We start from the raw sequence: 22069 nt of genomic DNA, 5'->3' as shown, positions 1-22069 counted from the left end.
TTTGCACAAAAAAAAAATCTAAAATAATTTAAAGAGATGGTTCAAGTGTTACAAAGTTAAAAAAAAAGAAATTTTATTTTTGGAAAAGTGTCAAGCATTTTGACAATATTGTCAAAGAAAAGAATTTGTAAGACTAATTATTTTTATTATAAAATAAATGTCAATGATTTACAAACATGACGAATTATGCAACCAACTAAACTCGTGTGGTTACCGAATAAATCAGTATATCGATCAGAATCCCGTTTCCACCGGAAACGACAACAACTTTATTTTTATTCCTTAACCTAACAAATCGCCAGCGTCACCGCCAACATTCTAACGAGCTAATTTAAGCAGTTCCCTAATTAGATTTGAAGCGCAATTTCCTAATTAGGCTTATTCTTCTTCGGCGCGTGGTGAGTGCTTCGGCGGCCTCGGCTTCCTCCTGCTGACCTTGGTGGGCCTGGGTCTGGGAGTGGGTGGATTCTCCAGTTCCGCCAACTGCTCGTCAGTCAAGCGCCCCTTGTACCAATCGGCACTGAAAAATCCCCAAATCACGAATGGAACTACTCGGTACTACCACCCACCATTCGGGAACGTTGCGCACCCAGTCGCACTTCTTCTGGACGTCGTCGAACACCTGTCCCAATTTGCACCCGCTCCTCCTGGGGGTGTCCCCGTTGATGCACACGTAAAAGTACTGACAGTCGTCGGGGTCGGCGTACCTAGGGTGGGTCGCGGCCGCGCTCTCGTTTACCTTGGGACATTCGAAGTTGAAAACCTCTGAAAACAGTACCGGTTTGGTGACGGTCGATTTGTAGGTGCGCAACGGTACTACCTTCGGAGGAACAGCCTTTTTTCTTGGCTTCGTCGGGCCAGGAGCAGATGCCGGCTTTTTCGTTGTAGACGAGGCCGTTGGGGCATGTGATCATGTTGAATTTGCCGTCGACGCAGTAGTAGAATTTGTCGCAGATGTTGGTCTCTTCGTGGGCGAAGTACCCGTGCTTGCGGGGGCAGTGTTGACTAGGTTGGGGTGTTTCTGCAATTTTAAATCAAGAGAAAATGGAAGTGGGAGTACGTGAGAAGGCAGAGAGGTGCCCGGAGGTACAGGGTACTAGTGGTACTGCCGAGCAAGGAGTGATAGAGTAAAAAAATCAATTGGTCTGGGATTGTTTGGCAACAAAGAGACAAACTGACCAAGTCTTGAAAGTACTACATATTTACAATTTTCTACCGGGTACTGTAATCGATTCAATTAAATTAATCAATTAAATTTACCTCTTTTTAGTATAATTACCTCTTACAATGACAGTTAATATTCGTTATTTGTGACAATTTAAAAATGTATAAGTACATAGTGGAAAGCTGATTTCTTAATTTTTTAACTAACTAACTATGTAATTAACTCTTACAACGAGAGTCATTTGTTCTTTTTAACATTTAATTACAAACATTTTTTGGGGTACTATTTGGCTCGAAAATTATCTTTTTAGTTCAGTTTAAAAAGCGTTGAAAAATATTGTAATTTAATTTGTTCTAAGAAGTGCGAAGTGGGAAGAAAGAGAATTATACAGGGTGTTTCTGAAATAGGTGCATTAATTTTAACTGGTAATAGAACTCGTCAAAAGGAACAACTTTTCTATCTACCATTTTGCCGAAAAACGATGTTTAATTCCAAAAAAAAATTGGAGAGATTTTTCACTAAAATAGTCACTACGCCACTAAATACTGTTTTAACGCCGAAATCGAAATTCAAATAAATCTACCCGTATAGCAAAAAATCCACTTCGTAAGAATCTGGTTGTTTCACGTTTTTAGGTAGCTTAGTTTTGGAGATATGAACGGTTTTAGGAAAATCTTTCCTATTTTTTAAGTCATTACGCAACGTTTTTGGCCAAAATTACAGAGAGAAAAGTTGTTCCCTTTGATGAGTTCTATTACCAGTTAAAATTAATGCACCTATTTCAGAAACACCCTGTATTTCTTTTCCTAATGCAGACTTTATTTAAAAATGTTTCTTTGCTTCGATATTAAGATTTTCTGTTTAAAAATTTAAATAAAAAATTACGGTAAAATTTTTTACTATTTTGAGATTTTTTAATTAGTTAACTCCTACAATAAGAGTTATTTTTATGTTTTTTGTACCTACATTGTGTTGTGTCTAAAACTGAAACATCATGTAATAAAACCAATTTCACAATTTTTCCAACTACATAGTTAAATTTTCGTAATGAGAGTTTTATTTTTTTTTGAGAATGTGTGCTTAAAAAATAATAAAAAACTAATACATGCCCATTAAGAAATAATTAGACCAAAAATTAGGTTTTAATATTTTTTAAAGTTTATGCTCGTAATTTATGACAATTTGAAAATCTATAAATACATTGTGAAAAGCCGAGATAACTCTCACAATGAGAGTTATTTCTTCTTTTTAAGGTTGTATTTATTTAAAAAAATGGAATAACATTTAACGCGAAAATTATCATTTTTTGAAAACATCGATTTCGGCTTTATAAAATTATATAAATATATAGAGTGTTCTATTTACAAATGGGAAGTTAGAGTTAATATTTATTATCCACAAATTGATAACTCAAAATTTCAGGTTCTTTTTACATAACATGAAGAACGAATCTGATTGACAATTGTTTGATCGTCCAATAGTTTAGTTTAGGAAAAAATATTTTAACTTACGCAAATTAGGTATCCTAAGAAGTGAGAAATGTCAATTACATTTCTTATTAAACTGTGATTGAAAATGTTTCTTTCTACGTTACAAATTTCTATTCAAAAATTGAAAAAAAATGATTATCGTAAAAATTGTATTAAGTTTTTTTTTTTTATTAACTAACTCTTACAGTAAGAGTTATTTTTATATTTTTTCATGCATAGACTGTTCCGACTAAAAATTGAAGACAGAGTTAATTTAATACAATAGCTTACAAAATACTGTAATTCACGTAAATTCTCGAAGCAGTGAATTATACAGGGTGATTCATATAGTATCATACAAACTTTAACCAGTGGTAGATTCCAACCCCTAAACACTCTTACAAAAATGTCTAGGTTCTAACGTTAAAATTGTTGAAGATAAAACATGTTAAAGAGTGTACTACCACCTTTTAAGAACTGCAGATAAATGAAAATATTTTACGTTGAAACAAACTGTCGGACATTGTTGTCAAAATGAAACTAAAGCGACCTTTATAATACCAATAGTTTCTCTATAGCAACAGTTGTTTGCTTCTATTATGACATTCATGACATTTGTTATACATTGGACGTAAAGTAGAATCAACTAGCGAAGAATGACATTTACTAATAGTGAAAAAACCGATGTGGTAATTTTTGCCAATTTTTGAAGTACCTATGTCTCAATATTTTATTGTCAAGGCCTTTTGAGACCGGAATCTGCCACTGGTTAAAATATTTATGAAACAATATGAATCACCCTGTATAACAAATCTAATTTCACAATTTTTCAACCTTTCCACCTGTTAACTCTTACAATGAGAGTTATATTTTTTGTTAAGAATGCGTTTTCGAAAAGTGTAAAAAAGCCTAATTCCTACAACTGAACAATCAGCCTAAAAATTGGATTTTCATAGTTTTAATTTTCTTTAACTCTTCAATGAGAATTATTTGTTCTTTTTGGATGATATAAAAAAGCAAACATCAAAACGTGCAAGCAGAAAATGAATTAAATTGATATTTTCTTTATAAACTACAAGTTTTTGGATACTATACTAATACTTTTATGAGGGTTGGAACGGTTGGGACAGCCCATTGCTGTCGGCCGTCACAAATTACTCAAATTATTGAAGGTTCAGAAATGGGCCGTATTTAAACATTTCTTATTGGAAGTCTTCAACGCATTTGTGCTCTGCAATCTTTGCTAAATAATAAAAAATAGATCGCATCGATCAGGTTTGTGATAAATGTCATTTTTTATAACAATAATAATTTAAAAATTATTCGTCTAAGACCAAATACACATTAAAATTTTTGTTTGCTAATCAATGCAGGTTCGCGTGACATAAATATTATGGACTATTTTTACTTAGTGGTCCTAGGTAGGTACCTAGAAGGGCCTGGAAAATCCAATAATCCATTTATTGTCGAAACAGTCAAAATTCCTGGTATACATTACAAAATTTCGAGTACGGACCATCATGATGCAAATGTTCGGAGTGTGCCGAAGCGACCGAAATCAGGTATCATTTACGTAAATTCACCTAAATTCTTGAAGGAATTAATATAAGAAATCCAATTTTACAAATTTTCAACCTTTCCACTTGTTAACTCTTACAATGAGAGTTATATTTTATAAAACTTTAGGTTTTTGAATATTAACTTCCTGACTGATCTTATCAGACAAAACCATGTTTTCTTTCGAACCATAAATCTTCAATTTTCTACTGTCTGACAGTTTCTGTCTAAATTGTGAACAGAGTTGGATTTAAAAAGCTTCCTTGGGACACACTAATCGCTCTAGATTACAGTTTAAATGTTATTTGGTTTATATTATATCTTAACATCTCATAAAAGGCAACATTTGTATTTATGTATCACTCGTCTTCTTATACCTAAAGAACTACTGAAGAGAATTTGATGCGGTCTTCACTAATAGTGAGAGTTTTTCTTTAGCGAAGTTTTAGTATATAAACCATGGCACCACCTTGCAAGAAGACCGACTAGTAAAGAATTTAGAGTTTTTATTTTTGATATTTATTTTACCTTCGATTTACATCAACAACTTAGACAAACTCTCTCTTACAGCGTTGCAAGGACTAGATTCTATTCAAAATTGCCAAGCATAAATCCACACAAATAAAACAAAAACATCACGTTAAATAATCACCCAACCTAGTAGACCGTAGAATATTTATTATGATTTTTTCGTACCATTGGAACAATTGAAGCGTGACTCTCACAATTTCTACAACCCAGAATGCGCAATTCATCACAGAACAAGTCTCAAAACAGTACTCCCGACAGTACCAGGACTAGGAATGCTACTCACGCAATTTGGACCTCGACGAGCAATCTATGTTGAAGGGCAAATCGCACTTCTCGTACTCGCTGCTGTAGTCGTTGAACACCATCCCATCGGGACAGAGCTTCTCGGTGATTTCCCCATCCCTGCAGTCGTAGTACTTGTCGCACTGTTCGGCGTCGGCGAAGTACCCAAAGGGTTCGGGGCATTGGTCCGTGGTCTCAGAGTCTTCCCCCGTCTCACGGTCTTTGGCGGCGTTCTTCCTCCTGTTCTGCTCAGCCGCCTGCTGCTTCCTGCCGGCCGCCGTTGCCATTCCTGCAAAACCAACACATCTCAACCGGAGGCGCACCCCAAGGGTCTCGTGTTGGTCAACAACTTTTCATTTTTTGCCGAATCAGGTCAAGCTTTAAAATTTGACAACAACAAAAACAACAACAATAATAATAGATCGTTTTCCACTGCAGCACACAAAAAAGAAACAGCAACACAAATTAAATGATGCAAAATAAAATTATTATTATTGGTTTTGGTATTGGTACCATTGGCCAGTTGTAGAATTTTGCAAAAACAGAAAAATCAAGTAGGTTTCTTTTTGTGGCGTTAGCGGATGAATGACGTGTCGAGGGTTTTGTTTCGCGAGAAATCAGTTGGTAACACTATTTGTAAATATGAAGAATGCAGGAATTAATAATGATTGACATTTCTTCTAATCACAAAAGAATTCTGTCGTGTTAAATGGCTGGAGGTGGCGGTTGGCCTTTGTCGTGCAGGAATCCAAGAATCACTTTCACGACGCGACAACGCCGCGTTTACGTGGCCGATCGTGTTGCCGAAAAGAGACTCCGGAGACTCCGGGATGCCGAAAAGACGCAAACTTTTCCGACGGATCGTTCGAACTTTCCCATCGGATTTCTCTGAGACGAAGAAGAGCGCTCGGCGAAAAAAGGTGTAACACTTACCAACGGCGAAAAGCAGGAGAATAACGATATTCAACAAGCGCGGCATGTCTGCGACTAAGAACCGATTTCAAATCACTAACACTTATAAATTGGACGTTCTCCCTGAGGTTGACCTTGCGAAACGTCGACCACAGCGGGTTTCGTCAAATACAATGGCTCGAAGAAGAACGCGTCAAGTGACGATTTTTATTCAAAATTTGGCGATCACGCGGAAATGTGAAAGTTGGGGCACTTATCGAGGTGAAGGCGGTCGCTTTGTGCCGCTTTGTTGGTATTTGAATGGTAATGAGAGTCGGATTAAATCGCACGAGAAGATGCGGATGGACTTGAGTTGAATTTTTTTTCAAATTGTCTTGGAAAGTTTTTAGTTGGGAGGCTCGAGGCAACGGCTCTTGGGAGAAATCGGTTTTGTTGTGATTTTTTCTCTAATGTTTTTATTAAGTGAATTATTCATATGACTCTTTGGTAATAAGAATTGCCAACAAGTTTCGTTCCGGAGGTCACTGAATACATGAACTAAGCGAGAGGTACAGTACGAAATTTCTAAATCCGTTTGTTTGCGAATCGTAATTCTTCAATTTCTAACTCTTTGACAGTTTACGCTTTAATTTTGAACGCTTCCTTGAGACTCACCGATCGCTCTCAAGTACAGAACATGGTTGTTGTTCTGTGCACTTTAACATTATTTAAAACTGGGTCGCAGAAATTCTATTTTTTATTTTCCTTTTTTTCTCTCTTTGAATTATATTAATTTGACGGAAACAATAGATCGATAAACGAACAGTAAATTTTATCTACGCCACTGCTGACACTCTCCTTAACTTAAAGTATTGTTGGTTGCGGGAGAATTATTTTTTTTATTGTGGAAAATTAGAGGAAATGGCGTGAAATTCAAACTATACACTGTTCCAAAATGTTTACTTTTTTCAACGTCAGTCAGCCCAGATTTTCATTTGAACGCATACCTATTAAGAGGGCGGACTTTAGAAATTGCCAGAAGAATTGGCAGATCTCTAGACACCATTTTAAGATGTTGTCAGGCATGGACTCCAGAAGGCCGTGAACACAGGGCTAGGGGCACCGGACGTCGTAGGATGACAACAACATGTTTTATTATTATTCTGCATGTTTGCACTTAGGAAAGACGAAAGAAAACTTCAGTATAGTAGGAGTAATATATTAGGTTTTATTCATACAGGATATTTCACGAGTAATAATGAGTCCGACGGAATTAAAAATGCAACCCACAGTACATTTTCGAATTTCCGAAAAAAGCCGGCTACTGAAATTAAAATTACAGCTGAATCCTGAATCTGTTGGTATGAATGAAAATTTCAAATTTACCATGAAAGGTTCATTTCTGTAATAGCATAAAGATAACCGACATAACTTTTTTTTTAATGCGGTGTCAAGTTAAAACATCCGGTCAGTGCCAGTTACGAGACAAAAAAACACCAATGTTTTTCAATTGTTTCATTGCCAACAGCAAATAAAATACATAAGTATGTAATAAAATGAAGTGACAACATCTAAAGAACGACTTTTATTTTGACATACTGTCCTTGTCACTTTCAAAGTTTCTTTGATAAATATTTATTCGGTAAATATACAAATACTAAAAGAAGATCTCTAATAAAGTATAAATTTTACACCGACAAACTGACGCCGCCCATGTATGTATCAAATACATGATTTGCTTTCCACGACCTTGTCATACCAAAACCTAGTTGTCAAATGGTTTAGGATAACACAAAGAGGATGTAATTTACTTGAAGAAATGGTTGGAATTGTGCTGAATGAAATATAGGAACGAATTATTTTGTCAAAATGTCTGTAAAAGAAATCTTGACAAATCGGATTTTTTTTGTGTATTTTGTGTTTTGATGGGCGCAAATGTGGCAACGCCGCTTGCGGAAATTTGAACGATGACTTAGGTTAGGTTTAAGTGATAAGGAGTGATATGTTTGTGATAAAATCCCACATTGTTGTGACCATACTCGCCGAAAACCAGAAAAATTGCCCACAAGCAAGATAATGGAAAATGAAAAAGAGGTCTACAAGGGTTGTCTCGCCCTACCAGCGAGCGGGAAACTCCTGATGAAGGTAACCCAAACAAAGAAACATCGCCTTATCGTGACCGTTTTCGGAATTCCAGAAATCCTGGCAACAGAAGTACTGCTACTTATTCAAAGCGAGCAAATTCGGCATCGAACGACTGGAAATATGGGACAACTCTGACAAAACCAAAGGCGTCCCGGTCAGAATAATCACGCTGGAAAACTGCATCAAAATCGGCTCGGACGGCGACACCAGATTCACAATCACCACCAAAACGAACTCTTGCCCCTACGAATTCGACGCTCTGACCGCTGAGGAGAAAGCCAAGTGGTTGGCTGCATTCCAGTCGGTCGCCTTCCCAGATGATCTCTCCAACATCACCAGCATCCAAGAGGACAACGACTTGTATTGCTCTTCGGGGGAGGGAATTTTCAACGTGAAAATCTACCCCTCGCCGGCGTCCGAACGCTGCGGTCTCGATAGCGGTTCCATCTACATTCTTGTTTTAACGTTGAATGCCATGCAACTGAAGAGGTCATACGATGGGACTGTTCTCTACACTTGGCCGTACCACTTTATCAGGCGGTATGGCTACAAAAGCGGAAAATTCACGTTCGAAGCGGGGCGCAAGTGTGACTCGGGGGAGGGGACGTTCTTCCTGGAGCACTCAAATCAGCAGGAAATCTTCAGGTTTGTATTTGACTACAGATTCCTGTAATCGGTAACATAACTGTCAAAGAAGTGGCAAAATATCGTCCGTTCAGAGGATACTTGTAACATGTGTTCAAAGAATAATGTCACTTGCGAAGATGTGTTGGTACGTGAAGAATGTTTTTTTTTTTGGTTTTCGATTGGGAACGTAATGTTTTCAATGTTGAGAAGAAGATTGTCAAAAAATTCAGTAGAAATTTGTATGAATAGGTGTCTGGCATCGAAGATGAAGTCGATGAAAAAGCTTCTCCAGGAAGACTCCACCACCTCCTTACCATTGCTCGACTGCGGCGACAATCAATTCCACGCCGCCCTCAGCATGGAGGCCCGCTCTCGCAGCCCCCTGCCGCCATCACCCACCGCCTCCACGACGCTCCACGACGTCGAATCATCCAGTCTCGACTCGGACAAGAAGCCCCGCCCCAAACCGACGAAGCCGCCGCGCAAGTTCCTCTCCAATAAAGCCACCCCCAAGGTGATGAACGACACGTACGAGCCCATCGACAAGTATGACAAGATAGAGTACAGGAACGACGCCTGGAAGACGATGGGGGTGGATGACGTGAAGCACACGGAGACCCTGGTGCAGGAGGAGGACGACGACGTGTACACCTCGTGGGGGGACCTAAAGCAGAATCCCGCTGTGGTGCCGGCGCAGACCAGAGCCCCCAAGATCATAACGCAGAGCTCCACCGAAGACAACTACGACAAATTGGAGTTCTTCGGCTCGTCGAACAAGTTGAACGTGAAGTCGGGGTACAAGCAGGTGTCGGTGGCGTCCGGCTTGAACGCGGTTTGTCCGCCCTCGTTCAACGATTACGACGAGGTGCAGCCGGCAATGGAGGAGATCCGGTTGGCCGACGACAAGCATCTGGGGTACGCGCTAGTGAGAAAAAGCTCGGGGAAGGAGAAGAGCGACGTCGACCACCAATTCCACAACAACGAGCCCTACGCGGTCATCAGCAAACCAAAAAGAGTCTAGTCGAGTGTCTGATTTGCCATTAAACTACTTAATTTTTATACGATCGAGACGATGGTGGTCGAAGACGCGTTTTCTCTCATTTTTTCGCCCATTTGTGCCATACATGCCAAATTTTAAAAGTGAGGTTATGTTTGTATTTTCCAGTCGAGTATTTCGTCTCGTGACGAGCGCAATAATTCTTGTGATTTTGGTGTAAGTGAGAGGAAATTCTTAATACGAGTATTTTTGTATATTTTTTACAAGAAATGTAGATATTTAAGTGAGTATTTTTGTAAAAAGACCAGATACTTAATAGTATTTTTATTACCAGTTATATTTACACATTGAATATTTTTTATGCGCTAGCTTATCGCCTACATTTTATTTGCATTATTAAACATTATATTTTTAAATTTTTCTTTCACTTCGTACCCTCAAATTACACCCAACAAGTGCAAATTCCTGTATTATCGACTTCTCCAAAAATAATACACCTTTTAATATTTTTGTTAAAACAAGCAGGTATTTTTTTTTCTAAAGGATAATTTCTTTATTTATTCAGTAATTTTTGAAATCTTTATTAGCATACGCATGTCACATGCCCATCTGAAATTGACCGATATGATGCGAATTCAAAAAATCAGGTGTATAAGGCATTCACGATCTTTTTGGGACCGAGTCGGCTATGACCATCTAGTGATTTTGTTGGCAGTAATTCGGTGATAACTAAATTCCCTAAAGGAAATTGACACTTTTTGTGTTAGGTTAGGTTGTTTTCAATGTACGGTTATATTTTCTGAATAGGTATATTGTTGCCGGATCTCTTAAATCCGGTCTGCCCTTTTCAAATTAAATTAAATCGTTTAATGGGAATTTTTTATCGTAATAATAGTAGTTTTTTGTTCGACACTGTCAGAATTTGAGAATTTTCTCCCATGTGAACGGATTTTGATAAATGTCACAACTTGTCAAAACGAAACGTCGAGCTAATTTTAAACGTTTTAAGCGATTTGGAACCTTTAAGGGGCTCGTCGAACAAAAAAACGTTGTATTCAACTCGTTCGTGTGTAAATTGGGCCAAAAAAGGCCCAATTTACGCACGAACTCATTAAATAAACTACAATTTTTGTTGAGTTTCAGGTTTCCGTCGTTTTCTTTCTGCGAACCAATCGTCGCATTTACTTTGGTATTTAGTTTTTTTTTGAATAATTTTCTGCTCATCAAAAGACACATTTAAAAGTTTTATTTCTTTATCAATTAAAAAATTGACTTCGCTTTCCTGCATATCGGGTTTGGCACAGGATAAACCGTAATGCGAATCGTTGCCTTGATTTTTTAAAGAAGTATTTCTTTCAAAACAAAAGTGCGATTTTTTACTTGGTTTTTCAGTCGTTAACCAGGTGTTTTTTGTTTACAGACTTTTAAAAACCACTCGGGTCCAAATCCAAACTGATAGGCGCCTTGGGATGTTATGTTAGCCATTCCTTGTTTCATAAAAAGTTGCTTTGGACCCATTTATCCTACAATTATGTCCTCGTCCTCAATGACCATGTTTAGAATTCAAAGGGCCATAAAGCAATAAATAGTACCCAGTGGTGGACGTATTTTGGGAAAAACCCAATCCATTTTACAGTTCCTTGAAAGAAATAAACTGTTTGTCTATCTATCAGTTTGCAGATGGCACTGATGATATTGGAGTTAGTAATTGGTCCAGGCTATGGGGACGCTACTGTGCAGTGTTGCGTAATTAGTGTTGCATTTTGAAATTATAATCTCAAAATGCTTTTTTTGAGGAAAAAAACATTGTTGCAGCCAATCATTTGACTTACATCTTCTTTTCATTATATTTACAAACTGTACAATGGGTTTTTAATTTTAATTAATGTATTTTTGCTTGATTTCGAATCGTCCTTTTTTAATTTTTTTATGTAAAAACTGTACCGGGTGAGTGAAGTTTTACTGCCCGCACGATTAACCCTATTAAAAAATTAGTAAAAATTACGAAACTTTAGGGTTACATTACCTTGGTATAAGACTTCAAATGTATGTAATCAATTTTCCCTTATCACTTAATTCAGTCATAAAATTTAAAAAATCGATTTTGAGTAAAATTTTTTTTTTCGTACAAGCTCATAATTCACAATTAATTCAAAAAAGACATTTAAGAAATTCTCATCAAAAGACAATTATTCGTTTTTGAATTATTCCAATTTTAACATTAAAAGCGAAAAATGACCAAGATTTACAACTGCAGTGTCATAAATAAATATCTCATTGTTGGGAAACATCTGTTGACCACTTTTCTAGTAATTCTTAAGTTCCTAAAGGGTACCATAAATAACCTACGTCAGCTTCTTTTGTGGAACTGACCGCCCAATTTAATAATAAATCGTAGCTAAATTTTGCACCTTCATATCAAATCCCATTTATTTAAAAAATCGGTGATGTTTTCATTATTTCAATGACACCAAATTATTCCTAAATGTTTGAAAGGACTCTCATTGAAAAATTATGTAAATTAATGTAGCGGTTATTGAATTAAATCAAAATCTTTACCTGTTTCATAAAAAATTTTGAAACTTTTACAGACTGTTCTACAGTGATACACAATCATTCCTGAATTTTTTGAGAATTTTAATAGTATATTAAAGAACGAGTTTTATAATGGTTGATTTGGCGCACGAGTCCCAAGTGTAGAAAACGACCCGTAGGGGAGTTTTGTATGGGACGAGTGCGCCAATGCCCTTATAAACGAGTTTTTTATGTTATTTTCTAGAATTTGCACCCTTGTTTTATTTTTTAAATAAAAAAATTTAATTTTTAAATTCTAGGGAATTTTGTATCAATTGGTAATTCAAGGTAACGGATGCAACTACATCAGCAACATATGTTAAAAAATAGAATTTGAACATTAATATTGGAAGTTTTTTGGTGTAAATGACAATAATACACTGAAATATTGATAAAAATTTTCTTAGAGATCTATTAAACTACGAGTGCTTTAAGAGACTCTAAATTGAATACAATAATAGACCTATTAGAGTCGCAGATTCTAAAAATTGATTAGAAGTGGGTGTTTTCGCTCGGGCGGTAAAACTTCACTCAATCGGTACATTCAAAATCACTCAAAAAAATGGAACACCGACAGAAAAGCCACTGTAACGTGATGCAGGATTTTCATTAAGAATTGGTGGCTCATTTTTAATATAAAAAATAGAATGTGGTTAAAAACATGGTTTTTCTCATTTTTTTTTAAAAACTGTCCACCAGATTTTTTAAAAATTAATTTTATATTAAGCTTGAATGTATGTAATGTAAGGTATTTTTTTTCTTGACTGTAGTACAACCTTAAAAGGAAAGATTTGTCGTGTTTTGAGAGTTCAATTGATGATAAGATTATCCAGATTAGTATTTTCAACGTTTCGTAACCCATTATCGAAGAAAAATATTCAGTTTAGAAAATTCAAAAAAAAAGTTAGGTTATGTCAAGTACATATTACGTTTTACTTTTTAAAGGAATATACCAAAATTAGCGCTGGATCTCTTTTTCTGGACTAATTAGAACTGAAATAGGAATGTTGGAAGTCAGGTCACTGTGGTTAATGTAATGAATAATGATTTTATACATTTTAACTTAATTCCTGCTAAAATTGTGACTCAAAACCACAATTTTGTTGTCTCTATTTGTACATTTACTTTTCGTCGAACTGAAGAGAAGTATTTTTGCAATTGTTGAATAAAAAAAAATATTTTTTTTTTTTGGGAAATCTCCACTGGAACTCCCATCATGACATAAGTAATCTTGCGGTCTTTAAAACGTTATGAAATTGTAAACGTACGCAAAGATGAAATTTTTTGTTGCTTTAATCTTTCAAATATTTTCTAATTTTAAATTAATCAAATTCTGCGTTTAAACAGTGCGGTGCGTCCTTACGATCGTTTGAGGAGTGTACACCAGTGGCGACTCGTCGAGGGGTTCTGGAATAAAAACAGCCAAATGAACAACACTTTTCCCTTTTAATGAACGAATAGAAAAAAAGTTTATACATTTACTTTGTATAATATGTATTTAAATAAATTATATTAAAAAATAACCATTGAAAACTATGAGATAATAGCATATAGACATACATCGAGAGAAACATTTAAGTATTTTTCACAATTATTATTTTAGAGATTAAGTCTATGCCCCTCCTTTGCATTATTAACTTGTTTTTTTTCCTATAATTTTCTAAATAAAACGCTTCTCATAATATAGTAATATGACAATAACAATTACATGTCAACACCTAATCACATTTATTAGGAACATTTATATTTATAACTATTCAGAAAAACCCAAAGTGTAGGTTATGTAGGTTGCTCCGGGACGACGTGACGCGATTTCAAGATGAAAAAACATTTTTACAGCAGTTATGAGGTGGCTAAAATCGATCGATCGGATATCACAGCAATTGATCTCGTTAAAATCGAACGTAAACCGGTTGTGGGGTCGTCTCGTCGCGAAAGCAATCGATAAAAATGGCTTTTCATCGGTAAAATATCTATAGAAAAAGGCACCGTCATGTTTTTACAAGATCTCGTGGGGTCGTCGCGGAGCAAGATGGCGGCCTAAATGTTTAACATCATAAAATGGCGTTAGGTACTTGATGATTGTATTGAGCATCGTCGGAACTTATCGATTATCGTGTATAAAAAATAATTATCGGCATGCGGACAGTGGACATTGTACAATGCTTGTAGAAAAATAAGTGTGTGCTTATATTACTTAAGTAGTTGTTCGATGTTAAACATTTGATCTGCGTGAAACGGAAACTGAGCTAAAATATTTAACACCATCTAAACACATACGTCATGAGGTACATCGAAATTGGCACAGGACTACATAATCGAAAACCGGCTAGATTCGATAGATCGCTTCTAATATTCATATTCGATGTTTCCGTGTACAAAGTGTTGAATTTTCGTGGACATTAATACTGGAACAAGGCCACAGCAGTTACTACCGTCATGACTAGAAGGAACATTACCAGCTACCAGTCCAGTTTGTTCATCTCTTTAATCTCTACATCTACCTATTCTCTCCTCACTAATATTGCTTTTGTTGCTAACTCACTAGCGTCGTCTAATGGCTAGTTCGGGGGCGGCGGGCGCCCCCTGAACGCCCCCCGATTATAAAACTATAACACTTTCAGATTCACAGCCATCAAAAGAAAAATGCAAGGACGGAAAACATTCTTATCGTGGACACAATTGGATTATTTATTTACTCGTCGGAAATGAACGAAGCGCACTCGAAGACCGTCCACTCGATGGAGCAAGCGAAAGAACACCGAACGGTTCAAATTTGCCGCCGGACCGTTGCCAACGCGACGGACGCGAAGTCACCAGATCGAACGACACTGCTCGAGATCAGAATCGGACTAGTTCCACTTCTTTGGCCTGAACTGTTGATGCTTTTCGACGGACCGGACCATGCTGAGGGTCGGTTTCTGGGTGAATTGTAGGGCGGAGGGGCGGACGGCAGGGTTGGGCGGCGGTGATCGATCGATCGATCGAAAGGTGAACGACTGACGTCACTTCAGATTAAAAAATTGGAATGGGTTTGAGTTTTTGGGACACCTGCGGATGTTATACCGGGTGACGTACGACAAAATCGGTCTTTCCTTTCGTCGCAAATTTATAATTTGCGTTTGCGATCGTTTAGCAAAAAGTTTTTGTGACCACCTGGTATGATATAATACAGCTGAGCTGGTCAAGAATTCTTTCAGAAAATTTAAAAATTTGTTAGACTCAAAATAATTATTTTTTTTTTTGAAAATATTAAAATATACACTGTGATTTTTAAACTGTTTCGTTGTAGTTTCACCCAATGAATTTAAAATGCGCCTCTCCATTTTTGGAGATTAATTCTGTAAATAAAAAATATTTTCGTTTTAATGATCACCGAGTATAGTATTTACAGGTTTAAATGTTTGATGTGTAGAACATAATTTTAAAATTTTTAAATAAAATTAATTATGAAAAATTTTCAAAATGCAAAAATACAGGGTGTTTTTGAAATGCGTGCACAAATTTTAACCACGAACTACTGGCTTCACGTAGAACTCGGAAAAATATCTAAAAAATTCTATGTCAAAAAATAAAATAACATTTATTTTTTGAGCTACAATTTTTTTAAATTGCTTTTCGTTTTCTACGTTGTCCTACAACCTCGTAGGTAAAATTTCGGCACATTTTAAAAATACACCCTGTATATCATGTTTTATAAAATGTACGCAAATGCTTTAAAACAAGGAAACCGCATTGGTATACGTTTTATAAAATATGATATACAGGGTGTATTTTTAAAATGTGCCGAAATTTTACCTACGAGGTTGTTTGACAACGTAGAAGACTAAAAGCAATTAAAAAAAATCGTAGCTCAAAAAATAAATGTCATTTTATTTTTTTACATAGAATTTTTTAGATATTTTTTCCGAGTTCTACATGAAGCCAGTAGCTCGTGGCTAAAATTTGTGCACGCATTTCAAAAACACCCTGTATACACAGCGATTTTTAAACAACATTCATTTTATTTTTTATTTAACGATGCCTGAATACTCAACCGCAAAATGTCTCATTCAAGTTTTTAAGATAGTTCAAGTAATTTCTCGATTTTATTGAACACCGGGTATAGTATAATTTGGGAAATTTAAACTAATTTCAAAAAGTACATAACATTTTGAAATGGTCACAAATTTCAAAAATAAATTAAGTACATATTTTGAAATAAAAATTATGAAAATGTACAAATATACCGAGTGGTTTTTATAACAGGTATACTTTAATTTTAAAATATCTTTTCAAAATTTTCAAGGATGTTCTGTGGATAAAAAAAAATTAATGTTTATTGTTTCAAAGATTTTGGGTAATTAGATATTATTTTAAAATTCGTTGTATTTCCAAAACTTCAGAGTGAAGATATACAGGGTGATTTTTCACTATTGTCACTCTATTTCTATCACAGTAGAAAATAAATTACTTTTATTACAGCAAAAAAAGACCACCAAATTTTTGAATTAATATGTAAGTTATAGCTGAAGATATTTTGGCAAAACTATAAGTTTTTATTGTTTTCAGTTCCGCGTGAAATGATTTCAACTTTTAATATGACACCCAAATTTTCAACAAGAATTTCATTCAGTATTTAATCTGTTTCTAATCAGGTGGTACCATACTATGCACTTTTTTCTTTTTACATATACAGTGTGTTAAATTATTATTTATTAAAAGTCAAAGTTAAAGTACACTGTTCTCAAAATGTCATTTTGTTATACTGAAATGTGTTATGACACAGTTAAGAATTGTATTTTTACGAATTAATAATTGCCTCGTCACCCGGTATAGTATACTTGAATTGTCTCTTCTGACAGATATTTTTTGATCGATCACTGATTATTTTACCCAACTCTGGCGGACGGAAATCTCGACGAGTTGATTTCAAAATTTCCAACAAGATCGGTTTAAATGGGGCGCCACCAGTTCAAGAATGGCGCCAAATATCCATCTCTTCACTACCCGTTACTAGATGGCGCAAAAGCGAAGCATCAAGGTCACGCGCCGGCAAGGCAAACAGTTTCACCACGATAAAAGTTTTTCAAAAAAGTACACAAATCACCAAAAATGCATATATTTTTTTAAGCGCGCGTCGCAAAAATGGCAGTTCTTTGTTTTTTGCCTTCGCGACCTTGACGCTTGGGTCACCCGTGCAATAAAAAAATCAAGGCCCTCTCGAATTCGTTGTCGAACTGTTCACTCGCGATCCGGTGTCCGTCCCCGCGAACCCGCCGCCGCCGTCCGCGCCGCCCCCTGCTTGCAGCATCAGCGCGACGTGTTGATGTGCGTGGTCAGGTGCTTGGAGAGGTAGTCGGCGCGGGCGAAGCACTTGCCGCACATGTCGCAGTGGTACGGCCTCTCGCCGGTGTGGATGCGGAGGTGGCGTGTCAGGTCGCTCTTGCCCCCGAAGGCCCGGCCGCAGAAGAGGCAGACGAACGGTCGCTCCCCCGTGTGCTTCCTCACGTGCAGCTTCAGGTTCTCCTTGGAGCGGACACACTTGCCGCAGAAGGGGCAGGCGAAGCGGCGCTCGCGCTGCTTCTCGGCGGCGTCGGCGCGCAAGAACCCGATGATGGAGGAGTCGTGGCCGCCGCGGAGGATGTCCAAGCTCGCTCCGGAGGACACCGGAAACGAGAGCGCCATCGAGTCGATCGTGTCGTCCTGGTCGGCCTCGGTCTTCTCGGCGTCGGAGGAGGCGCCCTCGCCTGCAACAAACCGGAAACTGGACGTGAAATGATAGATGGCGCCAGTGTCCACTCTTCGCGCGCGCATCCCCACCTCGCGACTACATAAGTCGAAGCAGAACACGCAACAAACTTCTGTTGCGTTCACTGCGGCATGACTGACGGCGCTTGGAAACGCGACTCTAGAATTAATATCCGGCTAAAAATGCAAAAAGTGTTAGTCAAATTGTGCAATAAATTCCAAATGCGAACGCAATGAAGATTAAGCACCACCGCGAATGCACTTAATAAAACTCGAAGGTGTTTTACCGGAGGCAATTAATTACAGATGGTGGAACTGGGAGCGATGTAAATCTCGCACTTTCCTAACGATGCAACAACCAGAAACGCGACAAAAACTCGAAACCTGGTGGGTTTTTACCGGATCTTAATTGGCATCCATCTTTTTATTAATTTGCCGGACGAGAGTTACACGTACGGATATATCGCAACGTCGGTGAAGTAATGGGGGAGTAGTTGTAAAAGGCAACGAGTTGAGTAAATGGACAAGGTTTTTTGATAGTTTGTCTGATCGGAAAAGTGTAAAACAACGCTTGCGTAAAGTGTATGCATCTAAAAACACAGCGAAGGAAAAGTAGCTGTCGGGAAAGATATTTTTCAGTGAAGTTTGTAGAAGACAACTTTGCCGGATATAACGGGCCTTCAAATAAATTTATATTTAGAGCAACCTATGGAAATTCAATTGTTTGCAACATTTTTCCAGCGTAGAAAATGACACAAGAAACGTCTGACATTTTAACGAAATAAAATTAGGTTAGAAAATATTTTTAATTTTTGTAGTGCATTCTCCCTATTCCCCCTCCACGGAATATGACAATATGAAATTGGGAAAAAGCTTACTATGTAACCTGTGTAACTCCGGAGAATAATTAGTTACCTACAAAAATTACTTTACACTGTTAACAGAATTAGAATGTCGGCCACGCCTACTATAAATATATATTTATTTGAAGGCCCGATAGTTTTCGTTGCAAAACTATTAACTGGTTGTTTTTTTTTTGGTCACAAAAACGTTTCAAAACTCGAAACTATTTTTGCTTACCGGCACAATCATCAGTCAAGTTCTCCTTCTTGACAACGACGGTGCTGTCGTCCCTCCCCTCCAACACAATGGTCTCGTTCGAGCTGGACACCTGGTCGCTGCTGTTCTCCACGTGGCTCTTGGAGGCCTCCTCGCCGACGCCGCTCCTCAAGCTCGCCTCGCTGCTCTTCCCGTGCAGCTTCTCGAGCGCGTGATTGAGCCTGTGCTTCTTGAACGATTTCAAGTACCTGAACTGCATTCCGCAGACGTCGCAGGAGAAGAGCTTGTCGGCAGGAAGACGAGCCCTGTGGTTCTGCTCCCTGTGCTTGACGTAAGCCGAACGGTACCGGTAGCTTTGGCCGCACTGCTCGCAGATGAAAGGCTTCTCCATGGAGTTGAGCGAGCCGATGTGTTGCAAGGCAGTGTGCTGCTCCAACAGCCAGATCGAGGGGAAGGCGGCCATGCATGATGGACAGCGGAACATCTCCTCGCTGAGGAGAGACGGGTGGATGAGGCCCACCTCTAGGATCGAAGTCGGGAGAGAGGGGAAAGGGAGAGCGAAGGGCGTGGAGGACCGGCTGCTCTGGGTGCTCGACGGGCGCTCCAAGGGGGAGCTGGAGGGGCGTTCCATCTCGACGGAGCCCTGGAAAAGGGATCGAGTTAGAATTTGACATGACTGGTGGTGGTGGAGGGTTGGTGACAGAAATAATATAGTGGATTCTAAAAACATCCGTGCTGTCAAGTGTCACAATTTGTTGAAACACAACTTTTGATTGAAAGTGTACCATACTTTATTTTTTGTGAGGTTATGTATGATGAAGACATACAGTTGGTTGTAAAGAAAAACGGGAACTGCCAGAATAAAATTGACTAATTTTTTTAAATTTTTTCATAGTGTGAAACCTTCTTACGAGAGATGTAGGTTAGAATTAACGTCAAAATTCAATGACATTTTTTAAAACTATTTGAAAGGTATTGTCAGGTAGACAATTAATTGACAAATGGGACAAAATCAAATTTACATTAGGAAAATTTTCGTTTTCCGTTTTTTTTTTGCAACCAACTGTATTACATTACATATGTAGAAAGACCAAAGAATTTCATTAGAACAGACAATTGCTTGCTTTCTCTGGCTGTTCTTTTTTGCTTCTCCATTTTTTTCGAATTGTTGACAAATTTTAATGACACTGTCATAAAAATTTGGCGGGGTTTGTCAATACAACAATCTGCAGGGTGGTCAACCAAGTACATTGAAAAGTACTAGAATAGCTTTGTCAATAATCACTGTGATAACTTGACGGAACGTTGATGGTTCGGATGTTTTTGGAATTCACTATAGCGACAACATTGACAAAACTGTCAAAAGTACAGTTGGTAGTGACTGGGGCTGTCAAAAGTTAACGATTTTCGTTAAACTTTTCATTTTATTGAAATAAATAAGTTTAAATAATGTTACTAGAAACACAAGCGTCTGCAAGACACGAATAATAGTTTGAAATCCTTAAATTTTGAATTTTGTGTTAAAGAGGTGCGACAGAATTGTGCGATGTATTTAGCTTTGTGTTTTTTAATATTGTTTCCGAAAAGTGGAAGTTCCACTTTTTGGGGCATCGTTTTTCACGATAATAACCTTTTTGTTGACATGTTGTCACTGTTAGCAGACTGTCAAAATCGAACGGTGTACAGTTGGTAGCAATGGAGTCGCGTGTGCTGTCAAAAGTGAAATGTTTGTTTTCGTCGAACAGTTAATTCAATGAAAATAAATGAATAATGCCGTGACACAAGCCTTTGAAAACTTACGACACAAGAAACAGGGTTCACATAAGCAACACTTCGAAATCTGTTGACGCTATCGCAATGCGCTGTTCGCTGAGATTCTCTCAAAAAGATTGAGGTGTCGAAAGAAGAAAACCAAGTTGGAAGTGAAGGAATTGCCTCCCAGAACGGAAACTTACGTCACAGGCGACTCCCTCACAGTAGAACCGAACAATATCTTCGACAAGATTCTCAAAGTTATATCGGAATTGTCGGACGCGTCGAAAGAGGGTTCAGCCCCCTTGAGTAAAAGTTCAACTCTGGACAAACCAGTCACTCACAGTTTGTGCATAGAAATAGAAAATAAAGTGGCGCGTGTCTCTTCTTTGAGTTACATAGAGCTGTCAAAAATTACAGAGAATGAGGTTATGAGCAACGATCAGGTAGACACAGCTTACGAACCAATTTTTTCTGCCACATTTAGAGAGCGACAAATTGTTCATTCGAGCACTCCGTGCGTCACAGTATCTGTTAGAAAAATTGTAGCCGACTCGATCTCGCCAGTAACCAAGTCGGACTCTTCAAACTCGTCAAAATTGATAGAGAAATTTTGCGACCAAATAAGAAAGTGGGATGAGAATTTCCCAAATTTGGGCACGAGGGAGACTCCAAAGGGGTGTTCGGCGCGCGCGGGGGGCAAATTGGGAGCCGACGTTAGCGGACGACGGCGGAAGTTGTCCATATTGATCGGTGAGGAGCCGAAAAGGCTCTGTCAAGATTGGAAATTGAGTTGCCAATCCAAAATTTATTTAAAAGCTTCTGATATCGAGTCGCGCCGGACCAGATCTAAATCCAAAAAAGAACAGATCGTTTCAGATTTCAGAGGGTTCAATCGAGAGGAACAGTCCTGTTCGAGTAAAGAGTCCAGTGAGATTCACGAATTTTTGGAGGAGATGGACTTGATCAGGAAGAAGAAACACATCGGAGAGATTTTAATTGCAGAGAGTAACAACAGACGTAGGAAGAAGACAAGTGGAGGGAAAATTAGTTTAGAAATTGCGAAGAAGCAAATTGTTAATAAAAGTCGAAATTCTGAGCTTCCTCCAAGTTCAGTGAAAATCTACAATAAGCGAGCTTTAAGGAGCTGCAGGGTCAGGAGGAGTCAAAGACTGCGCGGACAGATTATCGAGAGTAGTTTGGTGCTCAAACCAACGAGATTTTCTTCAAAGTCGCAAAAGAATGGACAAGTCGAGAAAGAAAAAGACAAAGACTCGTCAGAACCGAAGA

The 22069-nt window shown here is 37.8% G+C and overlaps 3 protein-coding genes across 8 annotated transcripts in view; 1 reads left to right on the top strand and 2 right to left on the bottom strand.

The window, feature by feature from the left end:
• Nucleotides 1-124: 124 nt before the first annotated feature.
• On the bottom strand, nucleotides 125-6097 carry obst-B (obstructor-B). The gene is made up of 5 exons (XM_069056001.1): nucleotides 5938-6097; nucleotides 5006-5293; nucleotides 821-1021; nucleotides 570-765; nucleotides 125-520 (listed from the first exon to the last, which is right to left on the bottom strand). Exons 1-5 carry the CDS (start codon nucleotides 5981-5983, stop codon nucleotides 379-381), a joined length of 873 nt encoding a protein of 290 aa, XP_068912102.1. The 5' UTR covers nucleotides 5984-6097; the 3' UTR covers nucleotides 125-378.
• A 1437-nt stretch (nucleotides 6098-7534) lies between these two features.
• Nucleotides 7535-10080, top strand: Dok (docking protein homolog). Its single transcript, XM_069055232.1, has 3 exons — nucleotides 7535-8040; nucleotides 8093-8685; nucleotides 8917-10080. The coding sequence occupies exons 1-3, from the start codon at nucleotides 7972-7974 to the stop codon at nucleotides 9686-9688; spliced, it is 1434 nt and encodes a 477-aa protein (XP_068911333.1). The 5' UTR covers nucleotides 7535-7971; the 3' UTR covers nucleotides 9689-10080.
• A 3424-nt stretch (nucleotides 10081-13504) lies between these two features.
• Nucleotides 13505-22069, bottom strand: part of LOC138136171 (protein bric-a-brac 1-like) — a 77460-nt gene continuing 68895 nt past the window's right edge. For 5 of the 6 annotated variants that reach the window (XM_069055228.1, XM_069055226.1, XM_069055227.1 and 2 more), the window contains exons 4-5: nucleotides 19049-19670; nucleotides 13666-17967 (exon numbers count right to left, since the gene is read on the bottom strand). In XM_069055228.1, coding sequence (XP_068911329.1) covers nucleotides 17531-17967; nucleotides 19049-19670 — 1059 coding nt within the window. In that variant the 3' untranslated portion in view covers nucleotides 13666-17530. Of the gene's footprint in view, nucleotides 13646-13665; nucleotides 17968-19048; nucleotides 19671-22069 lie in introns of those variants that run through there. The other variant, XM_069055229.1, reaches the window with a different exon arrangement.

Source organism: Tenebrio molitor, chromosome 8, assembly GCF_963966145.1.
Source record: "Tenebrio molitor chromosome 8, icTenMoli1.1, whole genome shotgun sequence".
Lineage (NCBI taxonomy): Eukaryota > Metazoa > Arthropoda > Insecta > Coleoptera > Tenebrionidae > Tenebrio > Tenebrio molitor.
This window is presented reverse-complemented; position numbering and strand designations above follow the sequence as displayed.

Excerpts from the sequence above, each read along its gene's own strand:
- Dok (XM_069055232.1), top strand. The coding sequence starts at position 7,972 with ATGGAAAATGAAAAAGAGGTCTACAAGGGTTGTCTCGCCCTACCAGCG. Across the intron at positions 8,041-8,092 it reads GCGGGAAACTCCTGATGAAG|AAATCCTGGCAACAGAAGTA; the intron begins GTAACCCAAACA and ends TCGGAATTCCAG. Across the intron at positions 8,686-8,916 it reads AATCAGCAGGAAATCTTCAG|GTGTCTGGCATCGAAGATGA; the intron begins GTTTGTATTTGA and ends TTGTATGAATAG.
- obst-B (XM_069056001.1), bottom strand. The coding sequence starts at position 5,983 with ATGCCGCGCTTGTTGAATATCGTTATTCTCCTGCTTTTCGCCGTTG. Across the intron at positions 5,294-5,937 it reads TCTCCTGCTTTTCGCCGTTG|GAATGGCAACGGCGGCCGGC; the intron begins GTAAGTGTTACA and ends TTGGTTTTGCAG. Across the intron at positions 521-569 it reads GTGCGCAACGTTCCCGAATG|TGCCGATTGGTACAAGGGGC; the intron begins GTGGGTGGTAGT and ends GGGATTTTTCAG.